This window comes from Rattus norvegicus, chromosome 3 (assembly GCF_021556685.1).
Source record: "Rattus norvegicus strain SHRSP/BbbUtx chromosome 3, alternate assembly SHRSP_T2T, whole genome shotgun sequence".
Lineage (NCBI taxonomy): Eukaryota > Metazoa > Chordata > Mammalia > Rodentia > Muridae > Rattus > Rattus norvegicus.
In genome coordinates this window covers 113,679,660-113,696,728 of record NC_141536.1, presented here as the reverse complement: position 1 = coordinate 113,696,728, position 17,069 = coordinate 113,679,660, and the positions used below count along the sequence as shown (strand labels likewise).

The window sequence follows — 17,069 nt, the reverse complement described above, 5'->3', positions numbered from 1 at the left end:
GGGGGACTGTAACCTCTATGCCAGCATGGCTTTGAGACCCTCTCAGACAAAGAAAAATTCCTCTGCGGGGTAAGAAATCTCTAGGCAGTACTTTGCTGTTGTATGTGATAATCAGGTCATTTCTAACGTGGGAGCACTAATGCATCACTCTTCCTATTCTTTAACATCACCTATATATTATTTTGCCTGTTTCTAGGACAACTGATATGCAAACACTAATTCTGGCTATCGGTTTCTCTGTCTATACCATGATAGCCCTCACTTTCTACTCATGACTTCAGCAAAGTGAAAGACTAGTATCTGCTAAACAGATTAAGAACAAAAAAGAAAACATGACCATGAAAAGACCCTAAAGTCTTCCTCTTAATTCTACAGCTATAGCTAACACAGCTCCAATGTCAGTCAAATGAAAGGCTGACAAGCATTTGACCTTAAAGCACAATGAAAACATTGTCATTTCACTTTTCATCTGTGTGTGTTGTGTGAATGTGCACATGTGCAGGTGCCCAAGGAGGCCAGAATGGGGCACTGGATGCCCTGGCACTCGAGTCAGAAGCATCTGTTAAGTCACTTGAAATGGGTGCTGGGAACCAAACCTGGGTCTTCTGCACACAGCACTCTTAACTGCTGAGCCATGTCTCCAATCCCTGTTTTATTTATTGATATACGATCTCTCTATGTTGTCCAAGCTGGCCTAGAACTCTTGGACTCACAAGAGACTACAGGCATGAGCCACTGCAGCACCCAGCTATTACTTTTCTCATTCAGTGCACTGAATAAACTCAATCCTTCCACTAGCAATAATTTATTACAACAAAAAGCAAACAATCATTTATATGCTGTTATATACACATATTGATCCAAGCAAAATGTATTCATGAATACACTAACAAATAATAAAAGTATATTTTTGCTTTGCTTTTCCTGGCCACCCAGGAGTTAAAAATTGTCAAGGTATCATGGGATCTAAATCCATTCTTAAGTTGGTGACAGACCTCTGCTTAGCATTACCAGACTGCTAGCATTGAGAGAGAGGTGAGGAGAAACAAATTAATCACGGGTAGTTAAAGCTTTTAGAGGAAACCAATAGCTCTATTGTGTAAAAATAACAAATAAAATAGCAAAAATGAGTGTACCTGCTGTTGCTTGAAATCAGGTCTCTTTTTGATAAGATTATAAACCGCCACATATTTCATATAAAGCACATAGGCCCTTTCCTCATCACGATCTAGTCTGCATTCTTCTGCTGCCTTGAAAATCTTCTGAGCGCTGTGTATATAACTTAGAAAGGAAGAGAATTTATAAAACTTGGCACTGGGGGAAAATACATGTAATATATAAACTCCACAGATGACCCTGATAAAATAAATTTCATGATTAAAGTTTTTACTCCCCTCAGTTACAATGTATAACCTCCCTCTGGGGCTAGGCTAGTCTTAAGAAATAAATGATAGAAAGAAATGACCATCTTTGATCTAACATTTACAAAGATTCTGTCTTTAGTATTTGAGAAGTTCAAAGTGGCTTTATTGATTAAAAAAAAAATTTAAGCGACAAGAATTAAACAATTATTTTTTTGTGTTATCCCACATTATCAATTCAGCTCAAGAAGAAGCCAACTTTTCTTTTTCCCCTAAAGGACATTTTAAAGCCATTTTGCCACTGGTAATATTAAGAAGCAATGGTGTGTGTCAGACTTTCTCCTCACTTTTAATGAAATTGTCACTGCTCAACTGTCACCACTGACGTTTTATTTTCTTTTCATTTTCATTTTCTTGTAAAATGATTCATTAAAATGCCCCAGGGCCTACACAGGTATCTTAGTGTTGTCCTTATTGATTCATTTGGGATCATATTTCTCTCCAATCAGAGAATACCTATTGCTCCCCCTTGCTCTCTAAGACCTATTTTTCCTAAGTCTAGGGAATGTGGTAGCTACGTTCACCTTTCTTTCTAAAACTTTATTTCCATCTAAATAATAATGTAATTACTAATTTCTAAATCTCTTTTGCTGGCGAAAATAAATGTGAACGGAAAGTTCTCTTTGATTCTCTGTTCTTTAACTACTTGAGTTGGCAATTTTAAAGACAATCTATTTTTAGCAAATTTAAATTCCCAGCAAGTATTATAATCAATGGACCACTGGACCATGAAAATTTGGAACCTCTCCTGCAAAGGCACATTTTCTACATGTGCCTTAGATGGCAAGTAAACCCAGGGAAGTAAAAACACATGAAATAAATCATTAAGTTAAAGATTCTATCAAATTGGAAAAAAATAAAACCTATAGAATACTAATATTTGTCCCTTAGAGATTCCACCATAACTAAAGCAACTCAGGATGGAAAGGGACTATTGGGCTTACACATCCCTAGTCAGTCCATGGAGGGAAGCCAAGGCAGAAATTCAAACCTGTTGGAAACCTGGAAGCAGCAGCTGATGCAGGGCCCATGGAGATGCTCCTCCTGGCTTGCTCAGGCTGCTTTCTTATAGAACACAGAACCACCAGCCCAGAGATGTTCCTACCCACAGTGGATGGGATAAATCCCTTCCATCAATCATTAAATAACGTTCTATTGGCTTGCCTTCCTATAGCCTGTTCTGATGGAGGCATTTTTTCCAACTAGGTCCCTTCTCTCAGATAACTTTAGCTTCTGTTAAGTTGCTATAGAACTATAGATAACTAGAAAAAAAAGCAGTCACAGCCCCTCTTTCAGTCAGAGGAAGTCTACGCAATACCTAACTTGCACGTGCCCTACACAAGAGTAAAGGTGACCTTTTAAAAGATTAAAGACTTTAATTAAAACTTATATTGTGGGGCTGGGGATTTAGCTCAGTGGTAGAGCGCTTGCCTAGGAAGCGCAAGGCCCTGGGTTCGGTCCCCAGCTCTGAAAAAAAAGAAAAAAAAGAAAATAAAACTTATATCGTTTTATGAGAAAAGATGACTTGTGACAAAATGGCTTTATTAGACCCTTCATACTCTTTTAAACATATCATCTGGTATACATACTGGTCAGGAAGCAGGTAACTTGCATCTGAGCAATCACACATTTATTCTGTTAAGACAAAGTTAAGAACTTCTCTAGATCTTATTTACTCCTGTGATACCATTTTTCAAATAAACTTTAAATTAGCTATTCACCAAATCTAAATAGTAAGAAAATGAAATAAAATTGATATGACTTAATCAACTAGCAAAGAGCACACACTTCTTGGTGCTGGTTTTCTCAGGTTTAACTTCTGTCTTCTTATTGAGGTCTTTGAGTGAAGAACTGAGGTAGAGTTCTTTAGGAACTGAAGCTACAGCAGGCATGATGAATGATTCTTGCTTTTCTACTTCAACAAACGGATAATGTGGTTCATGAAAAGTAGTTCTTTCCTAAAACAAAACAAGTAAACAATTCCACTAATTAACCTCATCAGCAAAAACAGTTAGAAAACAATCATGAGGCAGAGGGAGAGAGGGATCTGGGTAGAAAGGGGAGCAGGGAAGGGCAAAGAGGAACATCATCAGTTGGGGCAGTAGGGTGAAACAACAGGAGAGATGCTCTGAGGGTCAGCAGAATGAATGGAAATAGGCAACCTCGAGGAGTGGGAGGTGGGGGACCCTTTAGAATGTACCAGAGCCCTGGGAGACGAGAGACTCTCAGGACTCAAAGGGAGGATCCTTAGATGAAATTCCCAACCGTGGGGACAGGGAACTTGTAGAGCCACCTCCAGTAGTAGAAAGACAGGACATCAAGTGAGGGATGGGGTTGCCATCCCTGTCAAAAACCCTGACCCAGAATTGTTCCTGTCTAAAAGAACTGCAGGAACAAAAATGGAGAAGAGACTTTGGGAAATGAGGTCCAGTCACCAGTCCAAATTGGGATCCAGTTTAAGGGAAGGCTCCAAGGCATGACACTATTGCTAATCCTACGTTGTGCTTACAGACAGGAGCCTAGCATGGCTATCCTTCGAGAGGCCCAACAAGCAGCTGACTGAGACAAACACAGATACTTACACCTAACCATCGGACTTAAGTTGGGGACCCCTGTGATTGAATTAGGAAAAGACTGGAAGAAACTGAGGAGGAGGGCGAACCCATAGGAAGAACAGCAGTGGTAACTAACCTGGACCCCTGAGATCTCTCTGACACGGAGCCACCAACCAGGCAGCACACACCAGCTGATTTGAGGCCCCTGACACAGGTACAGCAGAGGGCTGCCTGGTCTGGCCTCAGTGAGAAAAGACTCGCCTAACCCTGAGAGACTTGAGGCCCCAGGGAGTGGGAAGACTTGGGTAGGTGGGGAGAGGGGGTTGGGGGACGAGGGACATGCTCTTGAAGACAGGAGGGAGGAGGAATGGAATGAGGAACTATGGGAGGGGGCAAAGACTGGACTGTTAAAAAATTAAATCAATAAAAAAGGTTCTGGGGCTGGAGAGGTGGCTCCGAGGTTAAGAGCACTGACTGCTCTTCCATAGGTCCTGAGTTCAATTCCCAGCAACCACATGGTGGCTCACAACCATCCTTCTTCCCGTGTGTCTGAAGACAGCTACAGTGTATTCATATAAATAAAATAAATCTTTTAAAAAAAAAAGGTTCTGGAATAAATTGGAAGGGATAGTGAGGTGTGTATGAGTCAAATACATTGAATGCATGTATTAAGTTCTTAACAAACTAATAAAAATGTTACATTATTTAGAGCAAAAAAAAAAGTGTTAGAAAAATGAAATTCCAGAAGTAGGAATGTAGCTCAGGGCTGGAGAGATGGCTCAGTGTTTAAGAGTACTCTTCCAGAGGTCATATCCACATGGTGGCTCAGAGCCTTCTGTAATGAGATCTGATCCCTCTTATGGTGTGTCTAAGACAGCTACAGTATACTCATATACACTAAATAATTAAATGAATCTTAAAAAAAAAAAAACAAAAAACGGAATGCAGCTCAGTGGCAAAGTGACTGGGTGGTGTGAGTGGTGTGAAAGGCTTTAGATTGAATTCGTGGCTTAGCAACACACTCACGTCAAGCCTGGGCCAGCAATTGGGAAGCTGAGGTAAGAGGATTGTGAGTTTATCACTAATCTGGGCTACCCAATAAGACTGTATTCAAGGGGCTGGGGATTTAGCTCAGTGGTAGAGCGCTTACCTAGGAAGCGCAAGGCCCTGGGTTTGGTCCCCAGCTCCGAAAAAAAGAACCAAAAAAAAAAAAAAAAAAAAAAAAAAAGACTGTATTCAAACAAAAACAAACACCCACTATTTAACTATATCCTTTCCCAACAGGGTCCATTTTAAGTTATCTTGAATTTCTATTTTGGGATATATTTAAGATACACACCCCCATACCCCTATGATATTAAGAAATATTTATTTTCAGGGGTTGGGGATTTTGCTCAGCAGTAGAGCGCTTGCCTAGCGAGCACAAGGCCCTGGGTTCGGTTCCCAGCTCCGAAAAAAAAGAAAAGAAAAAAAAAAAAAAAGAAATACTTATTTTCAAATGTTCATTAACTAAATGGGTTATTGTACCATTTTGCCATCAGTATTTAAATCTTTTTTTTCAGTATTAAAATCTTATCTATTAAAAAGAACAGAATAATAAAGTTTTCATATTTTTCTGTTAAAACTACATTTATATACAAGTAGAATTTCCAACTTGGAATATTTTGTTTTCCTCTTGATATAAGTTTATAAAAGTAGTAGGCAAAACCAGGTTTATACGGAGCTAGGAACTAAAACAACATATTTCTGCTTCTGCCAGGAAACACTCCTACACTTTGGTTTACTCTGAAAGGATCTTTGATAGTTCATGACATTTTTTTGTTTCCTGGTATGCTAATTCTGACCAGTAGAAAATATGAAGTAAACAAAATGAAAACAGGAAGAATCAGAAGGTATGCACTAATTAAAATGGCATGTTACTTTTTATGAAGATACCAGAGATGGAACAGATCAAAGCGCCCCAGGCAGTGTCTTGGTATGCTCCTAAGTGTCACCACCTGAAAACCAGTGACCAGACTAACTTCCAGTGTGGTCTTCTGCCAGGCGTAACTACTTACAATTTAGTAATTTAACTGTAACTTTATTTTCCCCCATCATCTCTGTGCTCTCTAAACGGTACAATCAATTCAGTTTCATCAATCAATTCAGAGATCAACAAGCGCCTATTCCCAAGAGAGTGAATGGGGAAGGCGGTAGAGAGATGGCTCAGAGGTTAAGAGCATTGATTGCTCTTCCAGAAAACCAGTATTCAATTCCATGCATCCACATGTTGGCTCATAACCATCTATAACACCAATCCAGAAGATCCAACACCCAAGTGATATGTAGATGTACATGCAGACAAAATGGCCACGTTTCTCTGTATAACCCTGACTGTCTTGAAACTTGCTTTGTAGACCAGGTTGGACTCAAACTCAAGATCTACCTGCCTCTGCCTTCCAAATGCTGAGATTAAAGGTGGCTGGACAAAAAAAAAATTCCTAAGGGCTGATTGAGGTACAATTTAAGGGAATGGTCTTAGTCCACTTACATCAAACTCCAAAAACACTTCAATTTCCTTTGACTCTAGTCATTCCTGTATTAAACACTAATACTTTATGAATATCTGGTCTTATCCCTTCCAAGTCTGTGTTAGGACTATATTGTTACCAAACAGCTTTCCTCTAAAAATCCCATTTTTACCTTTTCAGGTTTTTCTATATATATACTTGCTCCATGCATCTTTCAAAACATGTTGAACTAAATGGTAACTGATACCTTGATATATATGCAATTAGAAACAATGACTTTAGGGGTTGGGGATTTAGCTCAGTGATAGAGTGCTTGCCTAGCAAGCGCAAGGCCCTGGGTTCAGTCCTCAGCTCCGGGGGGGGGGGGGGGGGGGGGGACAATGACTTTGCATATGAAACCTTTACCTCCTGTTCTGAACCTTGTATCTAAAGTTATAATAATGGGAGAAAAAGTTTCTACCCTCACCATCACTTCCAAATGGGTCAAGTGATACTGGATGTGTTCTACTATCAATTCATTAACAATTCACTAAGAACAAAGAACATCCATTAAATAAAGGGTGTGACAGGGATCCCTTGGATTGCCTTGTTCTCAGACAGCACCATTATTTTAGTATCAGTGAAAACCCCAAGCAGATTTTCCTTGCAAGTGCAGGTTCTGCACTAAAGGACAGCTGTTAAAGAAGACATAAGGCCTGGTATCTAATATGAACACTTTAATTCACAAACAGGTGCTGGATCCCTTGGAACTGGAGTTAAAGATCCTGTGAACTGCCATGTGGGTGCAGGAATCAAACCTGGGTCATCTGAAAAAGCAGCCAGTGCTCTCAATCCCAACTCTTTAGCCCCTAAAACTTGGATCTTTAAAATAAATGTGAAAATCGTGTCAGATATATAGATAATTTAAAAGAGTAGGTCATTAGCTAGTTAAAGTAAAATGTAAGCGCATTGATATCCTGCTATATAAAGTGCCATGCTTTCAGAAGCTGAAGGATTAGACTAGTTCCACATGAGGCTTACAAAACTAATGTGAAACAAAATTGTAATCAGTGGAAATAAAAGTAATAGATGGTGTTACAAATAAAAACATTAGGAAAGAAAACTACAACCAAAGGGAACTAGAAGTAATCAGAAAAAAGTGAACGTTAAGTATCTTCTTTGATGAAGATGGCTTTGATAGCAGTGAGGAATAGTGTGGGGACAAGGTCAAGAGACCAAGTGCATCTCTAGGAATCAGCTATCAGACAGAATGTACAAGAAGCCATGAGGCAGAGAAGTCAAAAACAGTCTCCACACAAATCATAAAAGGCTATGAAAAGGGGTTAGTGATTTAGCTCAGTGGTAGAGCGAAAAAAAGAAAAGAAAAAAAAAAGGCTATGAAAAGCACATGAGCATTTACCTTGTTTTCTAAAGGTAATAAGAGAACCACAGCAGGGTTCTGAAGGAACCTGCTTGTTAGTTGTGCAACCCCAACTAACAAGAGCACAAAGATGTGAAGAAAGAAAATCCTAGTTATCTATTGTAATGATTTGTAATGATGGAAGAGAAAGAAGGATGGAGGTCGGACCCAGGGTGACAGAAGTGAAATAAGGAAGTAGAACAAGAACAAGAAACCCTGCAAAGACAGCGACAGGGCATGCCACATAGTCAGACTCCGCATGGAACAATGCTACTAAAGTCTTCAGCACGTGTGTGTGTGTGTGTGTGTGTATGTGTGTGTGTGTGTATGTGTGTGTGTGTGTGTGTGTGTGTGTGTGTATATGTATGTATGTATTTTACTGGATTATAGATTCAAGGCCAACCTGGGCTTCATAGTAAGACCCTGGATATATGTATGTATGCATGTATGTATATGTGTATATTATATATGTAAAATTATGCAATATTAAAAAAAGGATTATAAACTAAAGCAAACAAAGTAGCCCGATGTGTAGCCGGAAGCTAAAGCAAGAAGACTGAGAATTCAAGCCAGCCTATGCTAACCAGCAAGACAATGTCTCAAAACAAAACGAGAACTTGATAGCTCACATGACGGCAGTGCTATTCCAAATACAGTCCAAAGACCAACGCTGGCCTGGGGAACTACCACTTGCTGATCTGTAACCAAATAAGCTCATTATAGAACACACGCCAAAAAGCATACACCTTTTATAGTCCTTGAACCTCCATTCTAAGGCAAGCTTTTACTTCCTAAAGAAAACAGAAGGGGCTGGGGATTTAGCTCAGTGGTAGAGCGCTTACCTAGGAAGCGCAAGGCCCTGGGTTCGGTCCCCAGCTCCGAAAAAAAGAACCAAAAAAAAAAAAAAAAAAGAAAGAAAACAGAAGACTAAGCATAATGCAGCCATGTCTCATCACTGAGGTAAGGTGGAACCTTAAGTGAGGCAGACTCTGAACACACTTTTCTAAGGGATATAGAAAACAAGGGTTGGTGGTCACAAATGTCTTACTCTGGTTAACCAGAGTTAATATTCATGAAATAATAAGTCAACAATCAATTGCTCTAGTACATATTAATATGACTCAGGTCACTAGCTGAACTCAGGGAAAGAAAAATCTAGTTCAGCTAGACAGAGAAAGCTTCAGCCAGCCCACAGTGTCTTCTTCAATGCTGGCCCCTTCCTTTCAGCTTCAGCTTCCCTCTGTCTGTCAGTTCTTGAAGTTCATGTCTTAGTCTGAGTCCTACAGTACTTGCTACCTATATTGCTCAGTCAGTACAGTTTTTGGGCCAAATAACAAATTGGCTGAAATGATGAGAGATGAAGTGAGAAAGGCAATGTTTCAGAAGGGAAGCACCATAGAGACATAAAATGAGAAATCACTGTGAGAAAACAATTCGGAAACTATAGTAAGGCAACCTATGGGAATCATGAAGCAATAATCACTGGGACCAAAGGAGTGCACTGATGATATGATGTATCCTGACTCTAACTTAATAATCCTGTCAACACTTAAGAGCTGCTAGATTAAAAAGTAAGTACTGGGGTTGGGGATTTAGCTCAGTGGTAGAGCGCTTGCCTAGGAAGCACAAGGCCCTGGGTTCGGTCCCCAGCTCCAGAAAAAAAAGAACCAAAAAAAAAAAAAAGTAAGTACTGTCGCAGAGTGGAGGGCTTGAGAAGACATTTGGCACATCAGTATTGCCTCAGGACGGCCAGAATGGGTATATGCAAGAGGATTTGAAGATGGAATAAGGGAACAATACTATGGGAAAGAACAGTTAGGGAAGAATAGCAGGGAAGAACAAATTGGGCACACTGCTTTGGTGATTTAATGATTAAAACTGAGTATTTTCACTTGCTTACATTACCTCATTTTCCTTCTGTAAAAAGACAAGAACACTAATGTTATTAACTAAATAATAATAACAGACACACAAAAATGCATGCCCAGACAGGAAGCTGAAGCTAGAAGGCGGTAAATTCAAGGCGGCTTTGGGCTATTTAAAAAGGTCATGTCTCAAAAAACAACCAAACAAGCAAGCCAATAATAACAACAAATGTGAAAAACAAAACCGTAGCTTAATATCTGATCAGTGATGGGGCTAGAGAGATGGCTCTGCGGTTAAGAGCACTGATGTTCTTCTAGAGGACCTGAGTTCAGTTCCCAGCAACCACACATAGTGGTTCACAACTGTCTGTAATGGGATCTGATGTGTCTGAAAAGATAGACAGTGTACTCAAATACATAAAATAAATAAATAATGAAAATAAAAACTGACCAGTGATGGGCATGGTGACACACACCTTTAATCCCAGCACTGAGGAGGCTGAAGCAGGTGGATCTCTTAGTACAAAGCCAACTTGGTCTACACAGTGAGTTCTAGGACAGCCAAGGCTGTCTTAGAAAGAAAAAAAAAAAACCTATTGTTTGGGAGATTACAGCATATACTATCACTGAAAATGATACTGTATTACTTTTATTCTGTGACAAAAAAACCTGAAATAATTTAAGGGGAGTTTATTTTGCCTCACTGTTTTGGAAGAATTTCAGTCCATCATAGCAGGGAAAGTTATGACAGAATTTATGGCAGCACGAGTATGCTGAGGTGGCTCCTCTAATCTGGCAGACCAGAAGCAGAAAGCTCTGAGGGAGCCACAGGCTGGAACAACCTTCAAGACTATCCCCGGCAACAAACATCTACCAGTCAGGCCCCACCTCCTAAAGGCTACATATACTTCAAAATGGGGTCTGAAGCTGGGAGTCTACACAAGCAAAATTTGAGTCTGGGAGGGACGTTTTACAACTATTTTATTTACCCTGCTTTTATGTAGTGTATTTTTTTTTTTTTTGGTTCTTTTTTTTCCGGAGCTGGGGACCGAACCCAGGGCCTTGCGCTTCCGTAAGCGCTCTACCACTGAGCTAAATCCCCAGCCCCTATGTAGTGTATTTTAAAGCATATATAATTCTCTTTAAAACACTGGCATCAGAGTACAGCGGCATGCATCTGCAATTCCAGCTACCTGGGGGGAGGTTGAGGCAGGAGGATCTCTTCAGCCCAGGAATTAGAGGCCAGCCTTGGTCATGAGAGTAGAGAATAAATCATCAAGGAATCGAAGCCTTGTTTTTGCTGCAGCTGATACTTTACTTAAGGCCTCAAACTAGGCATCCTATGGGAAGAAAGACTCAGTAGAGAACAGACATTGCACAATGAAGGGAAGCATAGTGCTAAAAAAGGAAAAGAACAGGGGTTGGGAATTTAGCTCAGTGGTAGAGCGCTTGCCTAGGAAGCACAAGGCCCTGGGTTCGTTCCCCAGCTCCGAAAAAAAGAACCAAAAAAAAAAAAAAAAAGGAAAAGAACTCTAAGGCACACGAACAAGTATTAGAATGCTAAGGAACAGAAATGAAGGAGGGAAGGAAGGAAATAGCCCTAGTTTCTAAGAGCAATTATATATGGTTAGATTACAGAGTTTTTGATTTATACAAAAAATAAATTTGCGTGTGGTCACACACATGTTGGGAGCCTGTAAAGTAGTTTTGAGAACCTTTTGCTTTAAAAGGTAGGAGTCAGGCTTTTGGTACATCGCAGCAGTGCTTTGATATGTATGTGCCATGCCCTGGGTGCCCTAGCACCAAACACACATAAACACAAAAATGGTATAAATCCATCATCTGATAGGAAGGGTGCCATGATTGCTCTAACCACTAGAATATTACTAGAAGTTACTGTGCTAATTTCTTGATACAGGCTTTTCAGAGACTAAAGTGTAGTCATGGAACCCAGCACACAGGCTATAAGAAGTTCAATCCACACAGACGCTGCACTAGGCACTGCAGTCATTATTCCCAGCTGTAACCAACATCAGTAACTACGGTGAATGAACAATCTTGGAGTGCTTTCTGATAACCTAAACCCAGTCAGTTTTTATAACAAAATAAAATACAAGACTCCTCCCTGCTCTTTGGCTGCTATGAGGTAAACAGTCTCCATTAACATACTTTTGCCACCATGGGACTATGCTTCACCTCGGATGCAAAGCAATGGATCCAACTAACCTTGGGCAGAAGCCTCTGAAACCGTGGGGCAAAATAAATCTCCTTCCCTAAGCATATTACGAATAAAGTTTGATGTGTTGGCTTTATATTACAACTGTTTTACAAAGCCATCTGGATTCTGACCCATTTATGTTCTTTTTTTTTCTTTTTTCTTTTTTTCGAAGCTGGGGACTGAACCCAGGGCCTTGCGCTCGCTAGGCAAGCACTCTACCGCTGAGCTAAATCCCCAACCCCCCCATTTATGTTCTTATCAACAAAAGGTCAGAATGATTAATAAGGTGTAAGTAAATAAATCAACAAGTTAATGGATAAAAAGAAAACTTTAAATATTTCTGTTAGTTTTTCATTACTCACAGACTTATATTGCTACTGCAAGATCCGTGCAGCTCAACTAAAATATGTACCTAATATCTGGTCAAAAGAGCAGTAATATACATTTCATATCAACAGTGGCATGATTAATATATATACTAATTCACAGTCTTAAAGAAGCATGAATACAGCCTTATTAGGCAGAGCTCTATCGATAAGAAACTCCCTAAATCCAACATGATTGACTTTCAACTAGAAGTCTTAAACAGAAAGAGTCATAAAGCAGAGAGCTTTAAAAAAAAAAAAAAAAAAAAAGCAACATGCAGAGCCTGGCAGTGGTGGGGCTGCACTCGGGAGGCAGAGGCCGGTGAGACCAAGGCAAGCCTGGTTTACAGAGTGAGTTCCAGAACAGCCCTGGCTACACAGAGAAACTCTGCCTCGGAAAAACAAAAGCCACCAAACCCAAAAAATAACACATGGATTTTTTAATGAAGTAAGATAATATACACAACTAAGAATACTCTACAGATTAAAAAAGATTGCCCTTGCCAGGAGTGGTGCTTGATGCACAGTTTTATCCAACTCTCGAGCCAAGGGAGGAGGGTTTCTGTGAGTTTAAGACAAGTCTTGTTTACATAGTAAGACTTGTTTGGGAGGTGGGGGAGATTACACTCTTTAGGCATCCTTTTGATCCCAAACCCTAGAGCTTTTAATAAACATTAAACCCCTTAGACTCTGAAACACCTCTGTGAGTCACATAAATATTTCTTGAATGACTGACTTGGTCAAGGTCACAGACTGAAAGCTAGAACAAAACAGGAACAGGGTCTGCAGCTTTGTGGGTAAATGAACATCACTGTGTTTGGGTTTGACAATCCCCTCGGTACATCATATTTGAAGTGAACTTGTCAGTGCCAAAAGTCTACAAACGAAGAAACATTTTTTTAAAAAATAGAAAATGCCCTCTTTGAAGAAGTTTTAAATGTGGTGAGTTTATTTAACTCAATTCTTGTACTTCACTAAAATCATGCGTGACCGGGGTACAGGGGAATAGGGAAAACATGACAAATGGTTGTAGTAAGGCCTGGGATTGTAGATAGCACAAAATGAGAAAAAGGAAGCAAAAGGAACGAGTCCAAAGTTGGGTCTAGTGTCCAAAAGAAAGGAGAACTGGTCAAGGCCACCCTCTGAGACCGGCAAACCACATCAAACTCGCTGGGCACCGGAGGAGGGGAACGGGAGAGACCAGGAGTCGGGCCCTTCCTGGACCAGCCAGTTGTCAGGGGTTGTCCCACCCCTCCGCGGACACCGCTCGTCTCCCGGATGACCAGCAGCTGGAGGACGCCTTCCCCGGGAACCGGGGCCGGAGCCAGGCCGCACTCACCGCAGCGCCCGCGCTCCGCTAACGCCGGCCTTCTCGCCTGACGCCCATCGCCCACCACCAGAAGGAGAACGAGCCTCCGTTCTCAGACGCAAAGCAGCGCAGATCATCCCCTCTTCCCGATTCGCATTGCGTGCGACGGGTCGCGCCTCTAAACGTCACGGAGGGGGCGGAGCTTCAAGTGAGAACCGTAACTCCTCCTCTCTGTCCGGTAGGGAGGGACAACGGGGTGGCCCTCTCCAGAAGGGTGAGCACGGAGCCGGTGTGAGCATGCGTCAGAAGGGAGGTTTGAGCCTGTGCGGGACCGAAGCGCCCATGCAGCACTTCCGGGGTCCTCGCGCATCTCATTTCCTAGAGGAAGTCAGTTCAGAATGTGTCACATCGTGTTTTAAGCTGTCCATGGAGGAAGCGAAGATATTTTAGCGCCTCTCAATAGTGTATTTTTCTTCTCAGATCGGAAATTGGGGAGAAAAAAACGGGAAGAGGATTGATACCCCAAAAACTTGAGAGTAAGCATTCTCCAAATCCAAGCCTCTTGTTAAAGAACAGACGTGTTTGGAAAACATTGCACAAACACGGTCAAAATTTCCTAAAGGTCCAGTCTTACAAAGCTGGGTCTGAACTCTGGAAGATAGTTTGTGGAGAAAGGATGGGGTACTCGTGGACATAAAAATTGCTTAGGGTGGAGTTGTCCCTGGTCACTAAATCCCTAGGGATAGTCCAAATCTTTTTTCTTTTTTTTTCTTTTTTTTTGGAGCTGGGGACCGAACCCAGGGCCTTGGGCTTGCTAGGCAAGTGAGCTAAATTCCCAATCCCGATAGTCCAAATCTTTAATGCATGTCAAATCTGTAAGTACAGGTCTACTAAGTATATATAATGAAAATATTTAGCAAATAGGCAGTCAACCGTAAAGACTAGTAAGCATCCAGTCCAGCAGCCTTTAAAATAAACATTAATTTCCTTCCCATTACAGTTTGCTACATGCAAAAATATATTTGTATTCCTTCTTTAAAAAACCAACACTAAATTATATACTATTTGATCTCTCTAGACAAGTAAAGACTGCTATGATAAGGCACAATGCTTGAAACTATTGAATAAAAGTCTCAATGACTTTCTTTTTCCTCATAATTAAGGAAGAAATTGCTTTTTGAGGACGGGTTGTTTTAGGAAAATATTTTCTCTACTCAGCTTTGTAAAATTGAATAAGGAAAGAAAAACTTAGAGCTGAATGTGAGAGTAAGTATCAAACACATGGAGAACGTTTTGGGGTGCTCTGACAATTGGAAGAAGGTAGGAATGAAAGAAGAAGAGAGACATCATTGGAGTGGGTCAATAAAAAATTTCTCTTAGCCCAACAAGATGGGTGAAATCCTTACCGGGTAAGCTAAGCTTGACAGTCTGAGTTTGATCCCTGGAAAACACACACACACACACACACACACACACACACACACACGCCTGGTATCTCAAAAGTTGTCTTCTGATCTCCATGTGCTTTCTCTCCCCAAGAACAATTTTTTTTAATATATTGATGAGGTCCCAGAAAAGCTTTTAATAAACACTGCTTTTTAATATTCACCTACAGTTATTTTTTTAATGTATTTATGCATGTGATGCCTTCTGAGGCCAGAAGAGGGTGTCCTAGCCCCTAGAGCTGAAGTTACAGGTAGTTGTGAATCACTCAACATGGGTGCTGGCAACTGAAGCTTTGTCCCCTTGAAGAGCAGCAAGAGCTCTTAGCTCTTGAGCCACCTCTTCAACCCACGCCTAGAGTTATTTTACTTGCATTGATGTAATTCTGCTTCTGTCTCGTCCCACTCCCAGCAAACAGAATTCTTCCTGCTTCACTGACATTTCAGTCAGGTTTGCTAGAAATCACAAGTCATTTGCATGTGTTTCTGCGTAAATAGAGAAAGAGGTGGACATGTGGGTTAACAGGTGCCAAACATCAGAAACAAGAAATGGCAAGGTAATCCCCAGTCCGAGCCATACAGTAAAAGCAAAAAGACTGGAGATAGCTCCAGATGACTAATAAAAATCCTGAGGTGAGATTTGAACTTTTCAGTCCTTATGGGATGAGAAATCTTCATGAGGAGAGACACCTGGATGAAATTATGCTCATTCAGTTGTATTGTAGGACACGGCTCTTTTTCATATATATATATATATATATATATATATATATATATATATATATATATATATATATATATATTAACAAACTAGGCAACAGTACTTGTGGTGCCTAGAATAATACCTATTTAAAAGTAATGGCCCATATTGAATCATAGCTTCAGTGCTCACATAAGTCAGTACCTGGTTCACTCACCATTATTAAACATCCACTTACTGGTAGTTAAGCAAGGTGACACAGATGTAATCCTAACACTTGTTGGGAGGGGATAGAGGTAGGAGGATCAGTAGTTCAAAGACAACCTCTGCTATACATCGTTTAAAGCCAGGCTGGGCTACATGAGGCCCCGTCTCAAAAAATTAAGACAAAACAATATTTTTAAAATAAAAACTGTACAGTTATTGAGTAGATGTTTGTGCCAGTCATCAATTTTCAGAGTTGATTTAGGTTTTTCTGGTAAAGACATAATAAAAACATAAAGTCTATGTTAACCATTGTTAAATTCTAAGGGTAAAAATAAACTAAGGGGTCTGGAAGGACGGCAGTCTCTTTTATGGGATTGACAGGAGAGGGCTTTATGAAAAAGTGGTACTCTACAGGACCTAGGGTGAGAGATGCACTAATGGGTATGTACAGGACAAAACCTGTGAAGCAGGGACGAGTGGGTATGCTGAAAGACTTGCAAGAATTTGAACATGAAGCCACAGTAAAAATCTCCAAATTCTTGTGATGGTGTTTGCAATCAAAATAGGCATGCTAAGAGCACTGTATATAAAGTTATTTGTTAGTATATAGCATACAAACAGCATACAATACTTTACACTTAGACTTGGGGTTCTATCCCCAAGATACTTCATTAGATATGAAAGAATTCCAAATTAAAAAATTAAAGCCCTGAAATTCTTGTTGTCCCAACCATTTCAGATAAGAGATGTGCTGTTTTTACAATTGGAGAATGTTACCAACCTTCACCTATAATGATACTTTAAGGAATCGTCTAAAGAAGATATTTTAAATTAAATATTTAATATGTATAAATGTATATCATGTATGTGCTTGGATGCAATCCTTCCTTGAGATAGAACTATACTATAACACACTATGTATTATATTATAATATCTCCACAATTTATTTCCAATTGTATGATTCATAACCAGTCCCGTAGTTATTTTTCTATTGCTATGGCAATCTTCTAGGCTCTGAAGGGGCTGAGTAGTTCCGCCTCTGTGGCTCTTCTGTCCACAGTATACACAGATTTTCTC

At 40.3% G+C, this 17,069-nt stretch overlaps 1 protein-coding gene across 2 annotated transcripts in view; it reads right to left on the bottom strand.

The window, feature by feature from the left end:
• Positions 1–13,777, bottom strand: part of Usp8 (ubiquitin specific peptidase 8) — a 47,442-nt gene extending 33,665 nt beyond the window's left edge. The window contains 3 exon segments of one of the 2 annotated variants that reach the window (NM_001430101.1): positions 1,137–1,281; positions 3,210–3,379; positions 13,673–13,777. In NM_001430101.1, the coding sequence (NP_001417030.1) occupies positions 1,137–1,281; positions 3,210–3,313 (249 nt within the window). In that variant the 5' untranslated portion in view covers positions 3,314–3,379; positions 13,673–13,777. 2 annotated transcript variants of the gene reach the window in all.
• Between the last annotated feature and the right edge of the window lie 3,292 nt (positions 13,778–17,069).